General features: G+C 47.1%; 1 protein-coding gene across 3 annotated transcripts in view; it reads right to left on the reverse strand.

Annotated features, from left to right (window-relative positions):
* Mylk (myosin light chain kinase) overlaps positions 1-17,737 on the reverse strand; it is a 192,464-nt gene that overhangs the window by 37,072 nt on the left and 137,655 nt on the right. For all 3 annotated transcript variants that reach the window (XM_048346780.1, XM_048346781.1, XM_048346782.1), the window contains 4 exons: positions 16,569-16,722; positions 9,716-10,018; positions 921-953; positions 737-830 (listed from right to left, as the gene is read on the reverse strand). In XM_048346780.1, coding sequence (XP_048202737.1) covers positions 737-830; positions 921-953; positions 9,716-10,018; positions 16,569-16,722 — 584 coding nt within the window. The remainder of the gene's footprint in view (positions 1-736; positions 831-920; positions 954-9,715; positions 10,019-16,568; positions 16,723-17,737) is intronic.

Raw genomic sequence — 17,737 nt, forward strand, 5'->3', positions numbered from 1 at the left:
TTCATCATTTTTTCAGTTGTTAGGCTTAAACTTTGGGCCTGGGCACTGGCCCTGAGCTCTTCAGCTCAAGACTAGTGCTCTATCACTTTGAGATACAGGGCCACTTCCAATTTCCTGGTGGTTAATTAGAGATAAGAGTCTCAAGGACTTTCCTGCTTGGGGCTGGCTTTGAATCACGATCCTCCGAGCTCAGCCACCTGAGTAGCTAGAAATACAGGTATGAGCAGCTAGAAATACAGGTATGAGCCACCGGTGCCCAGTGTGATTGCTTCTTTTTTGATTAAAAAAATTTAAATCAACTGTACAGAATAATAAGCCTCATTATGACATTTCAACATATATGTGGAATGGACTTAGATCTCCTCATTCCTCTCCCCCTTCCTGCTGGAGGCTTAACTGCGTGTGTGGACCAAGTGGGAGGCAGCCTAAAGCATCGGACCTAGACCCTGTCTTCCCATTTCAGTGCTGTACTGTGCATCAAGGTACAGAAAAGGAAGGCCTTGTGCAAGGTTCGTGGAGAGCTGGCCTTTGGAGGATGGCAACAAAACAAAATGAAACAACTCCACGTAGAACCTACAGTGGAGGATGCTTTCGAGGGTCCATCCCTCACCAATGCGCAGAGGCTCAGCCTAGGGAGGAAGCTGAGCCCAGGAAAAGACAGGAAGAGGCACTGGGTTTAACTATGGCATCTGCGCAATCCCCATCCCGTGCCCAGACAGCATTCCACTCCACTTACGATCCTAGTCTCTCTTCGATGTCATAGAAGTCAGACACCTTTTGTTCGGTATTGACTGTCACCGTCCGGTAATCGACCTCAGTTTCCTTCTCATCTACAAAGCACAGGTCAGGGTGATGGTGAGTGATCAGATCCCCACAATCAGCCCTCTCCACCCAAGAGCCTATCCCATGGATGCACTTACCATCATCTGACACCTCCACTTCATCCTTGGGCTCTGAGGGAGACAAGGGGGTGGGGAGGAAGGATGCAGTCGTCAGTACAGAAGGCCACTGAAAGCAAGGCATACTAGGGGCTTTCCTGGGTACCAGCTCAACTAGGCATCCCTTGGAATTGGTCAGTATAACCTGTAAACAGTGCCACGTGCAAACTAGCAGGCTCTGGCTTCTGCACCCTGGCCAGCTCCATCCCTCTACCGGTCCTCATCTCCACCCCTTCCCATCTTACCCCGCGGCCTCTAGACATGTCCTCCTCCATGTCTCTTCTAGTCCCTCTGGACTTTCAGAAGCTACACACAGTTGTAGCAATCCCTTTCTGCCTTGGTTTGAAAGTCAGCGACTCATAACCACTTCCTGTGTCCAACCCAGTTACCAATTGTTTTTTTTTTTTTTTTTGCCAGTCCTGGGCCTTGGACTCAGGGCCTGAGCACTGTCCCTGGCTTCCTTTTTGCTCAAGGCTAGCACTCTGCCACTTTAGCCACAGCGCCACTTCTGGCCGTTTTCTGTATATGTGGTGCTGGGGAATCGAACGTAGGGCCTCGTGTATCTGAGGCAGGCACTCTTGCCGCTAGGCTATATCCCCAGTCCCCCAGTTACCAATTGTTGAACACGTGTTACAGAATGACAGCAGTATGACATGCATCTTGCCCATTATGTGGGCATAAAAAAACAAATTGCATACAAAGCAGGATCTCTCCTTCCATCTTGATGCTTATAACTTAGAGAGGCAAAGTACAGCTATACTTGATATACTTGGTAATGGAACACATACCATCACAGTACAAATAGGCACAAGGGAGGAAGGTGATGCCAACACGGGCAAGAAAACATCAGAGTGAACATTGTCAGAAGACACAGCCCTTGATCTGGGTCTTCAGGAGATGATGGGGTATATTGAGGAGTTAGTGACACACAGATAAATTCAGCGAGTGGACCTGGAGTGAAGTAGGATCAAGTGGACCTGTCAGGAGTGAAGGGCGGGCAAGATGGCCTCAGAACAACCCACTTCAGAGACCTAAGCTTTCCATCATCTTGACAGAAATATGCCTCTCAATAACAGCTGCTCTGGCTTCTCGATCTTGGCTAAGTACCTTTCTCTTTCTGGGCCTCAGTTTCCTTGTGTGCAGGAGGAAGGAGTTGAATGCATGACTTTCAGGGCCCTGCCTAGGCTAGCACTGCCTCGATGCAATGTTGTATGACCGATGCATTGGGCTCCTCAGCCATGGACTGGGCTATGTTCTCGATAATCATCAAAGGAGAATTCCCAAGGAAAAGCACAAACACATGACAGAAATCAGAGGGAAGAAAAGATTACTAAAGTATGCTTGAGCATAAGTGGATGTGTGTGTATAGCAGCGTGGATATGTGTGAGTATGATCACGGGTGGGTATGAATGTGGGGGGAGTGTGGGTGTGACAATGTATGGGTGTGAAGGACAGCACGGAAGTATGATTGTGAACATCTGCCTTTGTGTGTGTCTGTATATAGGAGTGTGTGAAAATGTGCAAGAGAGTAAAAGTCAGATGGGGAAAGATTTGACTTGTGGAAGGCCCCACACAGCAAGGTTGGACGAAGACGGGCAGCCTGCTGGTGAGTGTGTGCTATGATGGGACAGTGTGCTGGGGTAGTGTTGGCCTCATGCTGCTAAGCGCTCAGTGCTTTGCAAGGTCTGAGCTAGGACAGAGATGTGGGCTGGGGAGTAGGCACAGCTGGACCTGAGGACAAGGGAGCCCATCCGTCAGGCTGAGGGCAAAAGACACTGGAACCTAAGCAGACAGAGAAAACGTAATCTGATCCCACACAGGCTAAGTGCCTCTTGGCGGAAAAAGAGTTCTGAGAGTTTATGAGCGTGCAACCAGAAGCTGTGATCTGTTTAGAGTTCTTCAAACGCTGCTGACGAAGTTTAGTTTTAGGAAACTAAACAGGAGAGGACTGGGAAGAATCACAGGAAGGAAACAGCCATGAAATGAAACGAGGAGGACACAGACAAGGACTTGAGGTCTTGCTGTGAAGCAGTAGGGTTGGGGGTTCCGTGCTGCCAGGATGTTATCCTAAACCGTGTTACCAAGCCCATGCTGCTGGGCATCAACTGGCAAGTCAGACTCCTCCATGACTAGGCCGACCTGAGAGGCATGTGTCTGGACGTTGGAGCACAGATAATGTTCAGGGAGATTAGAGACATGGCCCTGCACATGGTGCCCTGGACTATAACCCACAGTGAAACCCATGCCAGCCACGGTTCCTCCACCTGCTGCTCTAGATGGCAGGGCACTGTCACCAGGAACAATAAGTACAATTCTTTTGTGGCCTTTGGTAGAGCCTTGGATGTCTTTGCTGCAGGGACTCTGGCTGTAGGTGGTTTGAAGGTTTTGCTGGAGCTATGGAAGGCCACTGGAAGGAAATGCTGCCCATGTCAAGACTTATCAGGAAAGGCTGTTTCCAGTTAGGAAAGAAATCTGGAGAAGATACGACTGAAAAGGAAACCATACAATGGACCTTGGGGATAACAGGGCTAGGAGCTGTTCATCAGCTCACGGATACTGGGACTCGAGGGACCCTTTGCAAAAGCCTCATGGGGAGGAAGGCTTTAGGCCTATGGAGTCACAGTCACAGGCGGCGCACAGGGTCTGTGGGCACACAGGTGCCATAGGTGTCCAGTAATAATATTTCAAGCAGGGTTTTAAGGGACACAGGGGATTCAATTCCAGTGGATGCCAGTCCCTAGTCCAGGTCTTAGAGACAAAGTAGCAATATTTCCCTCCAGGAAGGCTCCATGGTCCTGACCGCCAAGTGCCTGTTCTGAGACAGAGGTTCTCATTTGTGGGTGCCTTTAAAAAAAAACATTGCCACATCTCCATGGTATAGTAAGAGGACCAGAGTGTTCTGAGGAGCTGGGGAGAGTGGCAAGGCAGGCTTTCCTGGCCTGTTGTTTCACGGGTGGGGGCAGTTTGTGCTCTGTTAGTGACAGAGAGGCACAGAGCGGTGGGCCACCAGGGTCTTTTCACTCACCCGGCACCAGGCATTTTCTGATGAGGCCCCATTTCCTCGGAGAGGCCCCAGTTCCAGAGCTGACTTCACCCTACCACACCGACAACAGCTAGGCAACCCCAGAGCTGGCCACACCTGCCCTCACCTTTGCCTCTCCCATGCTCTAGTTGGGGCACCAAACCCTTCTCCTTAGGGATTGGAGGCTCACTGTTCAGAGTAGCCTTGGCTCTGGGCATCCTCAAGACCTCAGGCTGCTGAGTCCGTTTCACTCCTCATCCTGCTCTGCTCTGTTTGACAGGCAAGATGTCCAGAGCAGAAGAATAGGAGAGGAGCGCAGGAAAGAGACCACGGGTCACTGGGCATCGAGGGCCCTAGTCATGACAAAGGGGGCGGCTTGGTTCTCTCCTTTCTACTGCTAAGGAAGGAGCTCCAATTGTGGAGGAAAAGAACTCCGGCTAGACATTATTTTAATCTGTTTAGAATGAGCTATGAGATCCAAGAGCTAAAGTGGAAGAGCTATTTGGCAAAGGGTCTTGAGGTATTTCTGCCAGGGTCTCATCACCCTGGAGTGTGCTGGAAGAAGGTTAGCTGAGCAGTGGGACTGGCTGCCACTTCCCCAGGGCTGCACAAAGAATGCTGTGTGGATGCCAAGTGGACACTAGAGGGCAGCCTGGCCATGGACACAGCCTCTGGGAGCCTAGCAGAGAGGTAGCCTCGGTCAGGGGCAGCCCAGGCTGTATGGCTCTTAACTGCTCAGTCCAGGCTGTACAGCTCTAACGGCCCATGGGTTGCTAGAGGGACTGAGCAGGAAGCCTCACCACAACTGTTTTGGGAAAACTATGTAGCCTAGAAAAAATTAGGATCAGGAGCAAAGATGAGGGAATTTGGGAGCCAGAACAAGATTTGGGTGAGAGTAGAACTCAGGACCTGGGCCTGGGATGGAAAGGTGGGGGCTCTGTTCACTTGACCTTGGGGGAGCTGGATGGGGAGTCGTCAGGCTAGGTGTGGCTCTGGAGTAGAGAAGCTCCTGGAGCTAAAGGGAAGCCCACTTGGTCCTCCACTGAGTCTCCAGTGCCCTGGAGCACCATAGGACTGTACAACATCTGGGATGAATGAATGGAGTAGGAGCTGCAGTGTACACAGGGATGGAACTGAGAAAACTGAAATTGCCAAGGTGAGGGGCAGGAGGAGGGGTAGTGTTGTCTGAATGTTAGAGGGCCACTAGCTGAGCTTTGTGGAGCGAGGATTAATTAGCTGTGATTTTGCTACGATCGGGATCCAATCCCACAGTTCCCCAGAAGTGACCTTTGACTCCTACTCCATCCAGCCCATTTCTGAGCCATCCCTCCCCCAGTCTCTGAAAGCTATTCCCTTCTGAAGTAGAGAGTAGCTCTCCAGCTTGGTACTCACAGACATGACAACAGTGCATAGACGGTTTCTGTTTGCAATCTCAACCCCCAACCTGTCTCAACTTCTGCTCTAAAGCTTGCCAATCCTTTTCCCCTCCCTTCTCCCCCTTGGATTATCCAGCTGGGTCTGGGATGGGATGACTTCCTGTCTGAAAGCCTTGGGTGGCCTGTACCCCTCCCCTGGATGTCAAGCAATTTCACAATTTCCTTTTTGTCTGTTGTAGGGAAAGGGCTGGAGGTGGGGGGGGGCGGGGGGAGGGGTGGAGGACGCTACATAAGACTTCCTGCTGTGAAGTTCAAGGGCAAGGCCACCTGCCTGTCAACACTCCTCCCAGCCCCCAGGGTCCAGCCCGTAGGCCTGGGAGCTGCTGCCCTGGCCTGCTGAGAGCAGCTCTGGTGGCCTGGTCCTGCTTGCAAAAAGGTTTCAAGACCCCATTTCAAGAGAAAAAAACGTGAGCATGATGGCATGTGCTTGTCACCCCAGCATAAGCAGAGGATTGGAGTACATGCAAAAAGTAAAATCTTATTTAAAAAATATCCAGACCAAAAATGGCCAGTTATGGTTCAAGCAGTAGAGTGCCTGCCTAGCGAGCTTGAAGCCCTGAGGTTAAACCCCAGCACTGCCACACACACACAAAGTTTTAATATGTATTCTATATCTAGTTTTTAAAACTCAAGAGGGCCATCAAGTCACAAAGAGTTAGTTTCATACTTGTGATGCTCCTAGTTACGTGGTGATTCTAGAAGAGCTCACTCCAAGCTCCTCTGATACTTTAGTCTCTCACACTGATCGCTGCTTCCCATTCTTAAACTCTTTCTCCTCAGGAGCATTGTCCCTTCTGCCTCAACCACCCTTCCACTAGAAACTAGATCAGTTTCCACCACAGCAGGGATCTCAATGACTTCCTTTCTAGCCAATGAACACTTTCTTTTCTTCCTTCCTCCCTCCCTTCCCCCTCTCTCCCCTCCCTCCCCATCCTTCCTTCCTTCCTTCCTTCCTTCCTTCCTTCCTTCCTTCCTTCCTTCCTTCCTTCCTTCCTTCCTTCCTCTTTCTTTCTTTCTTTCTTTCTTTCTTTCTTTCTTTCTTTCTTTCTTTCTTTCTTTCTTTCTTTCTTTCTTTCTTTCTTTCTTTCTTTCTTTCTTCCCTCCCTCCCTCTCTCCCTCCCTCCCCCCCCACCTCTCTCTCCCCTGAGGCTTGAATTCAGGGCCTAGAAACTGTCCCTGAGCTTTATTTGTTCAAGGCTAGTGCTCTATCACTTGAGTATCAGCTCTCTTCTGGCTTTATTTTTAGTGGTTAATTGGAGATAATAGTCTCTGGACTTTTCTGTCTTTTCAGATTTCAGCCTCCTGAAATCTGCTAGGATTACAGGTATGAATTACCTGTGCCCAGTTCATTTCTGTCTTTTACTATCTTGCAGTACCTGTTTCCTGTTCGTGAAACATTCCACATGCCTGAGCATCTTCTGACCAGGGCAACCACTTTTCCACTCTGTGGATTTGAGTTCACAGATCATCACTAAGCAAAGGGCTGAAACCAAAGATCCTCTAACCCCTCATAACTTTCATCTTTTAGCATTTGATGCAGTTCATTGAGCTCTCTGAGCCCACTTTTTCTCCTGAATCTACAATGGACTCTAGCCTTCTTGCCATCCTTTCTTCTGGTTCCTCAGGCTCTTGTTTTATGGTGTTGGTGCTGACATTCTTTACCACCCTCTGACGGACCTCTTCAATATCCATGGCATTAATAACTTCATTACTTAATCTGCAGCTGTAGCTTAACTTTTGCCCCAAGCTTGGGACTCAAATGGCCTTAAGATACTATAGCTCACTGGGTGCTGGTGGCTGGCACCTGTAATTCTAGCTACCCAGGAGGCAGAGATCTAAAGATTATGGTTCAAAACATCCTGGGCAGGAAAGTCCATAAGACTCTTATCTCCATCTAACCACTAGAAAACCAGAGGTGGTGGCTATGGCTTGAAGTAGTAGAGCACTAGCCTTGAGCAAAAGCGCAGGGACAGAGCCCAGACCCCAAGTTCAAGTCCCATATCTGACAAAAAAAAAAAAAAAGATGACCTCCAAGTCATTTACATAAAGAACTAGAGGCAGTTCACAGTATGACTGCCCTTTTCCCTCAATCGGACACAGGAACACCGGCTTCAGGCCAGGCAACTCTGAGTTCAAGCTTCCACTCACCATTCCCCAGCTCTGTGAAGTTTCTCCCCTTTAAACCTTCTTTTCCCTGTCTGCAAGATGAGGGTGATAACCATATCTGCTTCGTTAAGCTACCAGGACTGAGTGAAATGGTGCATGGTAAGTAATTAACATATTATTAGCATATGGCAGGTGCTCAATGTATGCTAGCCACAATGATTCATAACAATAAATCCCCAACTAGATCTTAAATTTGCTAAGCCAGGAACTGGGAGTCATTTTACAGATTTTCAACTTTTTTTTAACCTTAACTCTGCCAGAAAAGTCATTTCAGCTAAGTGCCAGTGGATCACGCCTGTAATCCTAGCTACACCGTAGGCTGAGATTGTGGTTCAAAGCCAACGTAGGCAGGAAAGTCTGTGAAATTCTATTTCAAATTAACCAGCAAAAAGCTGGACTAGAAGTATGACTCAAGTGGTAAAGTATCAGCTGTGAGCTAAAAAGCAAAGCAAGAGTGAAAGACCCTGAGTTCAAGCGGCACACACACACACACACACACACACACACACACACACACACACATCTTCAAGAATGGTCAAGTCTACATCCTGGGTCTTTAGTTCATGGCTTCCCATATCTTCTCCTCCTCTAGATATTACCACAGAAGCCATTCTGGTCCTGGGCTGAGTCCAATGTCATCCTTTGAGGGGAGAAGGACCTTTTCTTTGTCAATGGCCATTTGGATATTTATAATGTCATTCCCAGGTCATACAAAATTACCAGTATTGGCATATAGGCCATGAGCACCCAATGAGAGCTAACAAGAAGCTTATGCATCTGTCTCGTTATATATGAAATGATGTCCAGGGCCTTATATGGCTTGCGAGACAGGCATCCCCCACCTCTGCAACCCGTCTGCTACTCTAGGGCTTTCAAACCGTCATGTGGGAATAAAGCAGCTTTGGATAACTTGTGTCAAAGTGAACTGTCTGAAGACCTGAGGGCACCAGGGCTGAGAATCTGCAGCTCCCTGGGTGCCAAGGCTGCTGGACCACAGTGACCCTTGGAGAAGCAAAGCTCTGTCTCCCTACTTCCCCTTCTGAAACCAGATCTACTGCTCACTCTCACTCCTGATGAACCTCACAGCTTTACCTAGACAGTTTCTTCCTGTTCTTCCTCATATAGCATATGTCCTGGGTATCCACAAGCCTCTCAACATCCCACCCATATCCATGACTTGCTGCTTCTGCTTGTGCTGTGTACTCTATATGGAATGCCCAACCTTGTCTTCTCAGAGTCCTGTTCCCTTTTCTTTCCTCCTCCTCCTCCTCCTCCTCCTCCTCCTCCTCCTCCTCCTCCTCCTCCTCCTCCTCCTCCTCCTCCTCCTCCTCCTCCTCCTCCTCCTCCTTCTTTTTCTTCTTTTTTTGCCAGTCCTGGGGCTTGAACTCAGGGCCTAGCACTGTCCCTGGCTTCTTTTTTGCTCAAAACTAGCACTCTGCCCCATGAGCCACAGCTCCACTTCTGGCTTTTTCTATATATGCGGTGCTGAGGAATTGAACCCAGGGCTTCATATATACAAGGCATGCACTTCACCACTAGGCCATATTCCCAGCCTCTCCTGTTGCCTTTTACAAGACACAGTGTGTCCCTCCTCTAGAAAGGCTTCTGGTCTCCATGGCAAAATTCTCCATGCTTTCTGCTGTGTCCCTGTGACTCTATTTTACTACAGTTAGATACTCCCTGCTTCAACAGTTACCTGTACATAAATCTGTCCCTCTGGATTTAAGCTCTTTCCTATCTGTTTCCATATCCCAAGTCCTGACACTGAGTAGACATTCAACTGTGAATGCAAGAGGAGGAGGAAGAAGATAATGGGTGATCTGTGAATCTGAGGTCTACCCCCGAGCCTGCCTTCTAGGTCTGTGCTTCTATCACCTCATGGTCATAGGTACCAAAATTGCTAGGCAAGCACTCTTCCACTGAGCCATACCCATAGCCCACCAGTCTAATTGTTTTGTTGTTGTTGTTATTGTTTTAAGGTTCTACATTGCTGTTTTTAAAGCATGGATCCACATCACAACCTTGTAAGTCAAGACCATCAAAGGCTCTGCTAGTCATGATGATGTTTCAGCATTCCTCTGTTGCCCTCTCATTGAGTCTCTCCATATGCTATACATTGATTTCAAGGCAATGAAGACACGAAGGCTTCCTACCTTCAGGTTTTTCTCCCACCACTGTGAGCTCAGACTCCTGGCTTGGCTCACTGGTTCCATAGACGTTGACAGCACGGACTCGGAATTTATACTCAAGGTCAGGCAGCAGGTTCTGGACATTAAATGAGGTGCTGCGGCATGTAGCTAGTTCCTTCCATGTCTTGTCCTCTGAGTCCCAGATCTCCACATTGTAGGACTGGACAGCGCTGCCTCCATCGTAGGAAGAACCATACCAGGACAGGGTCAGGGAGGAGCTCCGGATATCAGAGGCGCATGGTGTGCCAGCTGGGGGATCTGGTTTATCTAGACACGGAGAAGTACAAAATCACTAAAACTCTCCACAAGAAAGGAAAACAACTGTTTTTTCTTTCTTTCTTTCTTTCTTTTTTTTTTTTAAGGAAGGGTTGCTGGGAATTGCACTCAGGGCCTCAAACATGCTAAGCAAACACTCTACCACGGAGAAATCCTCCCCACCCCTCCTGAGAACATTTGTTAATTAGCTCTGTCATGGGGAGAAACAACTTAGTACCTCAAAGCCCAGGTCCCAATTCCTGGCTCTCTTCTCTCATCCACACATCACAGGTGCAGCTATGCCCACACCCTCCAGTGCAGAAAGCCCCACATATTACTTCTTGCTTGAAAGAAACTCTGTTATTTGGCTAGTTTTCCAGTCTACAAGTCATGACTTCCTGTAGTTGGCCTAAGTCATAAACATTTTTCTGAGTAAACACATCTAGGAAGCTGCTCAGGAGGTGTGGACTATTTCCTATCAAAAATATGTTTTGAGAGAGAGAGAGAGAGAGAGAGAGAGAGAGAGAGAGAGAGAGAGAGAGAGAGAGAGAGAGAGAGAGAGAGGAGAGAGAGCGTGTTCTTCAGGCCTGAGGCTAGTGACCTATGATACAATAGAAGTGTGCTTCTACTTTCTCTAGAATTTAAGAAATGCCTGTCCTTACTAAGGGGCCAGATAACTGGTTGACCTCTGAAGTTAGACAAGTCAAGGTTTGAACACAGATCCAGTCCTGCTCAGTAGCTATTAATGCTGTGTGCCTAAGATTCCTCAAATGGACAATGTAGATAATAACAGCTCAGGTCTTAGGAAGTGGTTGACTTAATTAGTCATTACTGTCATTATTATTTTAGGAGTTTATTTCTAACCTACAGCACAGAAAAATCACATCACGCCTACTTCTTTGTTGTTTTGATTTTGGGTGCTGAAGATTTAAATTAGGGTCTCATGTTGTACGTACCAAACCCATACCTTAGCGCTGAGCTGTACCCCCAGACTTTACCCTCCTCCTTTATCTTCATAGGACTTCTATGGAATGAGATAACGAATTTCAAAAGCAAACCACAATATCCCTCACTTACTAAGGCACAGAAAATGAAATGAGGACACAAATGAGAAGTCCTTTCGGCTAGCTACCTTCCTGTTCAGATGACCTGGACACAGACCAGTAACTAGATTTGACCCACTTCAGGTCAAATTATGGCAACCAACACTTTATGAGTTCTTTAAGTTTCACTGATTTTCATTAGTTGTTTTTGGGGGGGATAAAATTTCTGGTTTTCAGATCTAGTATCTGTAAATGTTTAGTCAGATATATTAGTTACAGATAATCCTTCACCCTCTCTCCCACATAGTTTGAGTTTACAGAGCCTTACAAACCAACAATTAAGCTCATGCTATACAGATGTATAAGTAGGTGAACTCTAGGGAATTTGAGACTAGTTTGTCTGTCTTTCTCATCTGGAAAATGGTGCTGATCTGTACCTCTCCTTGGGGTTTGGCAAACATCAAGTAAGCAGACATAGACAGGTAAAGTACTGGAGCACGTCTCTCCCATCCAGGCAGGGAGGAAAGCCAAAGGGAATTCTCTCAAATGATTCTATGTCCATAGGGAAGGAGGAAAAATCCAGATGTGCCTGTGTGTATCCAGGTACACAAAGATAGACATATGCAAATGCACATCCATATACATATATACACTCATTCTCACCCCTCCCCTCTCCAGCCTCTTCTACATTCCAGCTCAGAACACATTTCCCAGATCTGTGTGTCCCCAACACTCCAAGCCTGGATCCTGCTCTGGGAATGATTCTGGGACCGTGACAGAGCCACTTCCCAGCATCTCTGCCATGCTAGAGTCCTCCATTGATGGAGCCACTTTCACTCATGGTTTAATGTGTCCTCTCAGGAAAACTGTTTGTTCTGAAAGATATATTGGTCTTTTTAAGGAAATATTTCTGGTGTTTGCAAAGATGTTTATTGCTTTAAAAACTCTTAGAGGCAAGTGATTCAAATCCTCTCAAGATCAGCTAAGGAAGTAAAAAAAAAAGCCTCAGAGAGAGATAAAAGACACTCTTTGCCCCCCCCAACCTCCCCCCCCCCCCCCCAAATCTCTAGGAAGTCTTGCAAGGACACGGTTAGAGCCCTCTTTGGTTTGGTTAAGAAAGGACAAGTTGGAGAAATGAGCATTACGAAAGAAGTCTTATTCATGACACAGATGTCCCTAACTCACATTTAACAGATTTCACCTGCAACACAAGATGCAAAATTTGGGGAGGGGGCTTTAATGCCAAGTGTAATGCCGCCGCTTTCAAGGTATTTGGTGCCTCAAGGAGTTTTAAAAAGACCCAAGTGTCCTATGAGAGTGGACTTGCCCTCCTCCCACCTTTTCTAGGCTCTTTGATATTTCCAGCCTATGTGCTCACATAGGGCCAATATTTCCAGCCTATGGGCTCACACAGGGCCGAGCTAGCCAGGAATGAGAACCCTCAGATCAGGGTGCTCCCATGAGCTCCCATGCTACAGACAGACAGTCTGGGAGGGACACCCTGGGCAGTGCCTGGCAGAGAAGACGTTGGCTCAGTGTCAGGAGCTGGACCCCACGCTTCCTCAGAATTCTCCCAGGGCTCCCTGGAGATGTGACTGACAGAATGGGAAACCCTTCAGGGTCCCTCATGGCACCAGCTCAGGATTTTGTGTTTAGCAGTGCTCTTATTCCTGGGAATCTGGGAGGCTCTTATCTGCTTCCCATTAACATGGCTGATCACCCCTTGCCCTCTTTGTGTTTATGCATATGAGGCTGCTTTGGGGCTTGCATAGGCCAGCCTAGACATCCTCCCATGGGTGCTGAACTCTGCTGCCTGGACCTCCAGTAGTCATCTACCTGGATCAGTTGTGATCTCAGAAAGGGACCCTCAGAGGCAAGGAAGCTCAGCAAGTTAGTGACAGAGCCACAAGCAGATCCTAAACTGCAGATCCAGCTTGGTACTTTCCAGGCAATCATGTCGAAAGATCAAGAGAACATCTTTCTTAGCAGCCTTGCCAAGCATTAGGAAGAAAAATCTGCCATTACAAATCATGCATGTTCCAAACTCAGAGGGTATTTGGGGATTACTGGGTATTTGGGGTTCTCTCTACTTTGTTTTTCTCCCTTAAAGCTATGCAGAGACCTGTTTTTTTCTCCTGCTTGGGAGAGTAATGTTAAGGAATGCATCTGGATCTGCCTCTTCTCTTCCCTCCCTCCTGTCCTGGGCAGCTGACCAGGAGCTCAGGCTCAGAAAGAAACAGCATTGAAAATTTCTGCACTGCCTCTTAAAATATAACAATAATAATTAGCCTCTAAAACAGCTGAACATCACTCATGTCAACTAAGGAAAGGGCTAGTTTTATCATTGTCTAAAAAAAAAAAGGAATCACAGATTATCAGGAAAGAAATCTTCAAAGACTATGTATGGTACAGGAGTTTTTTTTTAACAGTAAATGGATGTTTCTAAAGTGTTTGAAAATTGTCCAGAGTAGGCCAGGCCATATACATGTTTTCTCTCATTTATTTAATAACTCTTGCTCAGGTAATAAACAGATGTCCCTGGATCCACACAGGTGAATCAGCTAACTCAGGTTTACTGTGAACTAAGTCTCTGAATTCATAGGCTCTGAATGAATACGGCTTAACTGCAGCCATCAATGTGAGTCCTTGTTTTATTGAGTGATTCTATTCTTAGCTCTATGGGGGGCGGGGGGGGGGGTGAGGGAAGCAGACAGAAAGCCCCATGCTCCATTCCATTCCCCTCCCAGGACGGTATTTAACATGCCGCTCCTGCCAGCTGGCAGGCAGCCACTGCGATGGCCCTGTCAGCTCTGGCCGTGGAGAATAAGAAACTCAACCATAAAAGGCCAGAACTCCAGCCTGTGCCGTGGGGCTGGGAGAAGGAAGTGTGGCACCACTTGGGGGTGCCTGGTGTGGGGGCCTGGGGTAGTGGTGCCAGAGAAGCAGTTCAAAGTTGCTGGGGCCAAAGTTATCCAACAAGGATAGATGAGAGAAAAACGCTAAGGAAAAGTGGAAACTGATGGTTGCTGGTAGGATGGGGTGTGGGGCTAAGCCAGTACTGTCAGGTATGGGTCTAAACACATAGCAAGCTACATCCCCAAAAGGCTCCTGACTCTTTTTGAGGGGGCAGTTATGGAAACTATCACCTAGTCTCTGACCTTCCAAGAATCCAAACTCTTTTTTTCTTTGTCAAATTTTTATTATCAAACTGATGTACAGAGAGGTTACAGTTTCATATGTTAGGCATTGGATCAAGAATCCAAACTCTTGATTTAAGGACACAAAGGGGTCAGAGGAAGAGAGGAAAGAAGGGAAATGAGTTAAAATATGGGACACTGAAAAGCAGGTGAAGCAGCACAGGTGGAGACGTGGGCAAGGAGAAGGGGGGTACTATAGGAAGACAAATGCCTGGGCATTTGGAAAGATGGCAATTCTTGTGGGCTGCTGGAAGGAACAGAAGAAAGGAGAAGTTAAGAGTAAGAGGATGGTTGAGCAATAAGAGCTAGGAATTTAGAGCGCAGGAGAAGGGAGCAGCCTTGCAAAGGACAAAGGTAGGACATCCGCAGAGCTGACATAAGGGAGTAATGCAAGGACAAAGACCTGAAAGTGTGGGGACCATTAGGTTGAGCCAAGTCACGCTGATGACATTATTTCTCAGAGAATCTGTAGCAAAGGCCTGCAGGGTGGGGAGACTGAGGAACAGCATTGACCAGAGACAAAGGCAAAGATTTCCTGAGCAGCACTGATGTCTCAACAGAGCCTAGGGGTCAGCAGGGCCTAGCTCTGAGTCTGTGAGAGGATATGGCCTTGCTGCAGTGCTCCCAAATGAGGCACAGGAGCAGTGAGGTCAGAAGGAAGCAATGATCCAGGCCAGGGTTTCAGAGGGAGTGGGGTGCTAGTGGACATGATAGAGGAGTTTACGAAGTGCCTGGAATGCAAGGGTGCAGGTTTTTTCAGGGCCCAAAGGCACATGCAGGAGAGCCTGTGCAGCTGTTTGGAAAAGTGGCTGGTACCCAGCCGATCACCTCGTAGCATCTCTACTAAAACTCAAGAAGGAGGAGACAGTCAGGTACTAGTGGTTCATGCCTGTAATCCTGTGGTCTGAGGATCACAGTTCAAAGCCAGCCTGGCACATGAAGAAGTGCTCAACATCACTGGCCATAAAAGAAATGCAAATCGAAACAACATTGAGATTCCACCTCATCCCAGTAAGAATGGCCATTATCAAGAAAACTAATAATGGATGGTGGCAGGGACCTTGGCCAAAAGGGAACCTTACTCTTGGTGGGAGTGTAAACTTGTTCAACCACTCTGGAAAGCAGTGTGGAGGTTTCCTCAAAGGGCTAAACATAGAGCTCCCCTATGACCCAGCAATCCCGCTTTTGGGCATTTACCCAAAGGATTGCAAGCAATACCATACTAAAGCTACCAAGCACAACCATGTTCATCACAGCACAATTTACCATGGCTAAAATATAGAACCAACCGAGATGCCCCTAAGTAGATGAGTGGATCAAGAAAATGTGGTACATATACACAATGAAATTCTATGCTCCCATCAGAAAGAATGACACTGCCCCATTCATAAGGAAATGGAAAGACTTTGAAAAAAACCATATTCAGTGAAGTGAGCCAGGCTCAAAGAAACATAGACTCTATGGTTTCCCTCATTGGTAATAAGTAGTACATGTCTAGGATAGTCCTAGATAAAGATCACAATAGCTCAATAGCTAGTACATATGAACACATAAGATGATGCTAAGCGAAATGAACTCCAAGTTATGGAAATAAGTAGTTTATCATTGTTGTTGCTATTTTCAACATACCATGTGAAATTCTGCCTTTTTCTTTTGTCTTTCTTCCCCATGGTTTTACCCCTGATGTCACTGTAACTGATTTTGTTACCCTGAGTATTGTATATACATTTATCCGAACTAGGGAAGGGAAGGGGAACATCAAGGTGGGGGAAGGGAGGGAATTGGGAGGGCAGAAGGTGGGAGAAAAATGAAGGAGGAGGTAACAAGTTTGATAAGAAATGTACTCGCTGCCTTAGTATGGAACTGTAACGCCTCTGTACATCACTTTGGCAATAAGTTAATTAATTTTTTTTTTTTTAAAGCCAGCCTTGGCAGGAAAGTGTGAGTATCTTATCTCTCCACTAAAACTACCAAAAAAAAATCTGGACATGGAGCTGTGGCTTAAGTGGTAGAGCCCTAGCCTTGAGCAAAAAAGAAGCTTAGGAACAGTGCCCAGGCCTTGAGTTCAAGCCCCAGTACTAACACACACATGCCAAAAAACAACCACAGGAAGGGTGGGCATGGAGGGTGGGCAGTCAGAGCAGGTTCTAGAGTCCAGTAGCAAGTGGAAGGACAGAAGTCGTATGGGAGTAAAGGAGAGGGAAGGATGGGGAGTTGGAAGCTTCCATCAGTGAGAAAGGCACTGAGGCGATGAGTCCTGGGGGTTCATGCCTCCTGCCTTCCCCACCTCCTATCCTCATGCCGTCTGGTCCCCAGACTTACCCACGACAGTAAGATTGACCTGGGCCTGCCTGCTGCCCAGCTTATTCTCCACTAGCAAGGTGTAACAGCCACAGTGTTCCTGGCGGGCGGCAAGGATGGTGAGCTTGCTCCCACTCTCGCTGTTCTCCACCTTGATGTATTCACTCTCTTGGATCTGTGGAGGAGGCAGGAGTGGGTACTAGAGAATCAGGTCAGGAAAAGTCCTCCTTCCCTGTTCCTACTCTGGTTAAATTTTGAGGTCCCATCTTGTCTGACTTAGAGCTTCCCCCTAAAGTCCCATCTCCTGAGCCAAGTCCCTTGAGAGGGTCCAGATCAGAACTGGACTTGATGCTCCTAGCATGTAGTTCAGGAGTTCCCCATTACCATTCTAGCCCGGGATCATAGGAGAGCCCAGCTGAGCCATCATTTGCTTGCCAAACCCACCCTGAAGATTCTAATTTTTTTGGTGGTCCAATACTACATGTGGCTACTGAGATTCTAATCAAGTAGAAATCGCTCGAGTGTCCAGATCTGATGAATGGATAAACTAAATGTGGTGTCCCTACTCATCTAGGGAATATTCATCTATAAAAAGGCATAGGGTACTGATTCATGTTATAGCATGGGTGAACCTTGAGAGCACTATGTTCCCTCCCCTAAAAAAATCCCAGGAATAAAATATATGTTGCCCAAAATGTTCAGAATGGATAGCTCCATCACTACTATAGTTATTATTTATTTGAGGTTTTTGGGTGTGAACTTGAGGCTTGATCTTTGCGATGCAAGTGCTCTACCACTTGAACCACACCGCCCTACCTCCAAAATCAATTTAACTCTTAATTTTTCTATGCAAAAAGCACTTAAGTTCACTTTGATCCCATTGGCATGTGGTAAATTTAAGTTGTTATTATAGACAGACATCAGTGGGCTGGCCTGGAAGCCCACAATGTCTAAAGGGTTATCTGAAGGCTTTGAGCTTCCTAATTCTGAATAGGATTCTAAGCAGACAGCATGATGAGATGGGCCATGTGTGTGTGGTTTTTATTATACAAATTGCCCATAAAACAGGGTGTACTGGGTAACTTGGAAGAAAATATTAATAAGAACTCTGATTTGGGAGACAGGTGGGTGGTGGGGCTCTCTCATTTTTTTTAAATTTATTTTCCTGTAGAGGGTAAATGGTGATTGTA

The sequence above is a fragment of the Perognathus longimembris genome, chromosome 5 (genome assembly GCF_023159225.1).
Source record: "Perognathus longimembris pacificus isolate PPM17 chromosome 5, ASM2315922v1, whole genome shotgun sequence".
NCBI classification, from domain to species: Eukaryota; Metazoa; Chordata; class Mammalia; order Rodentia; family Heteromyidae; genus Perognathus; species Perognathus longimembris.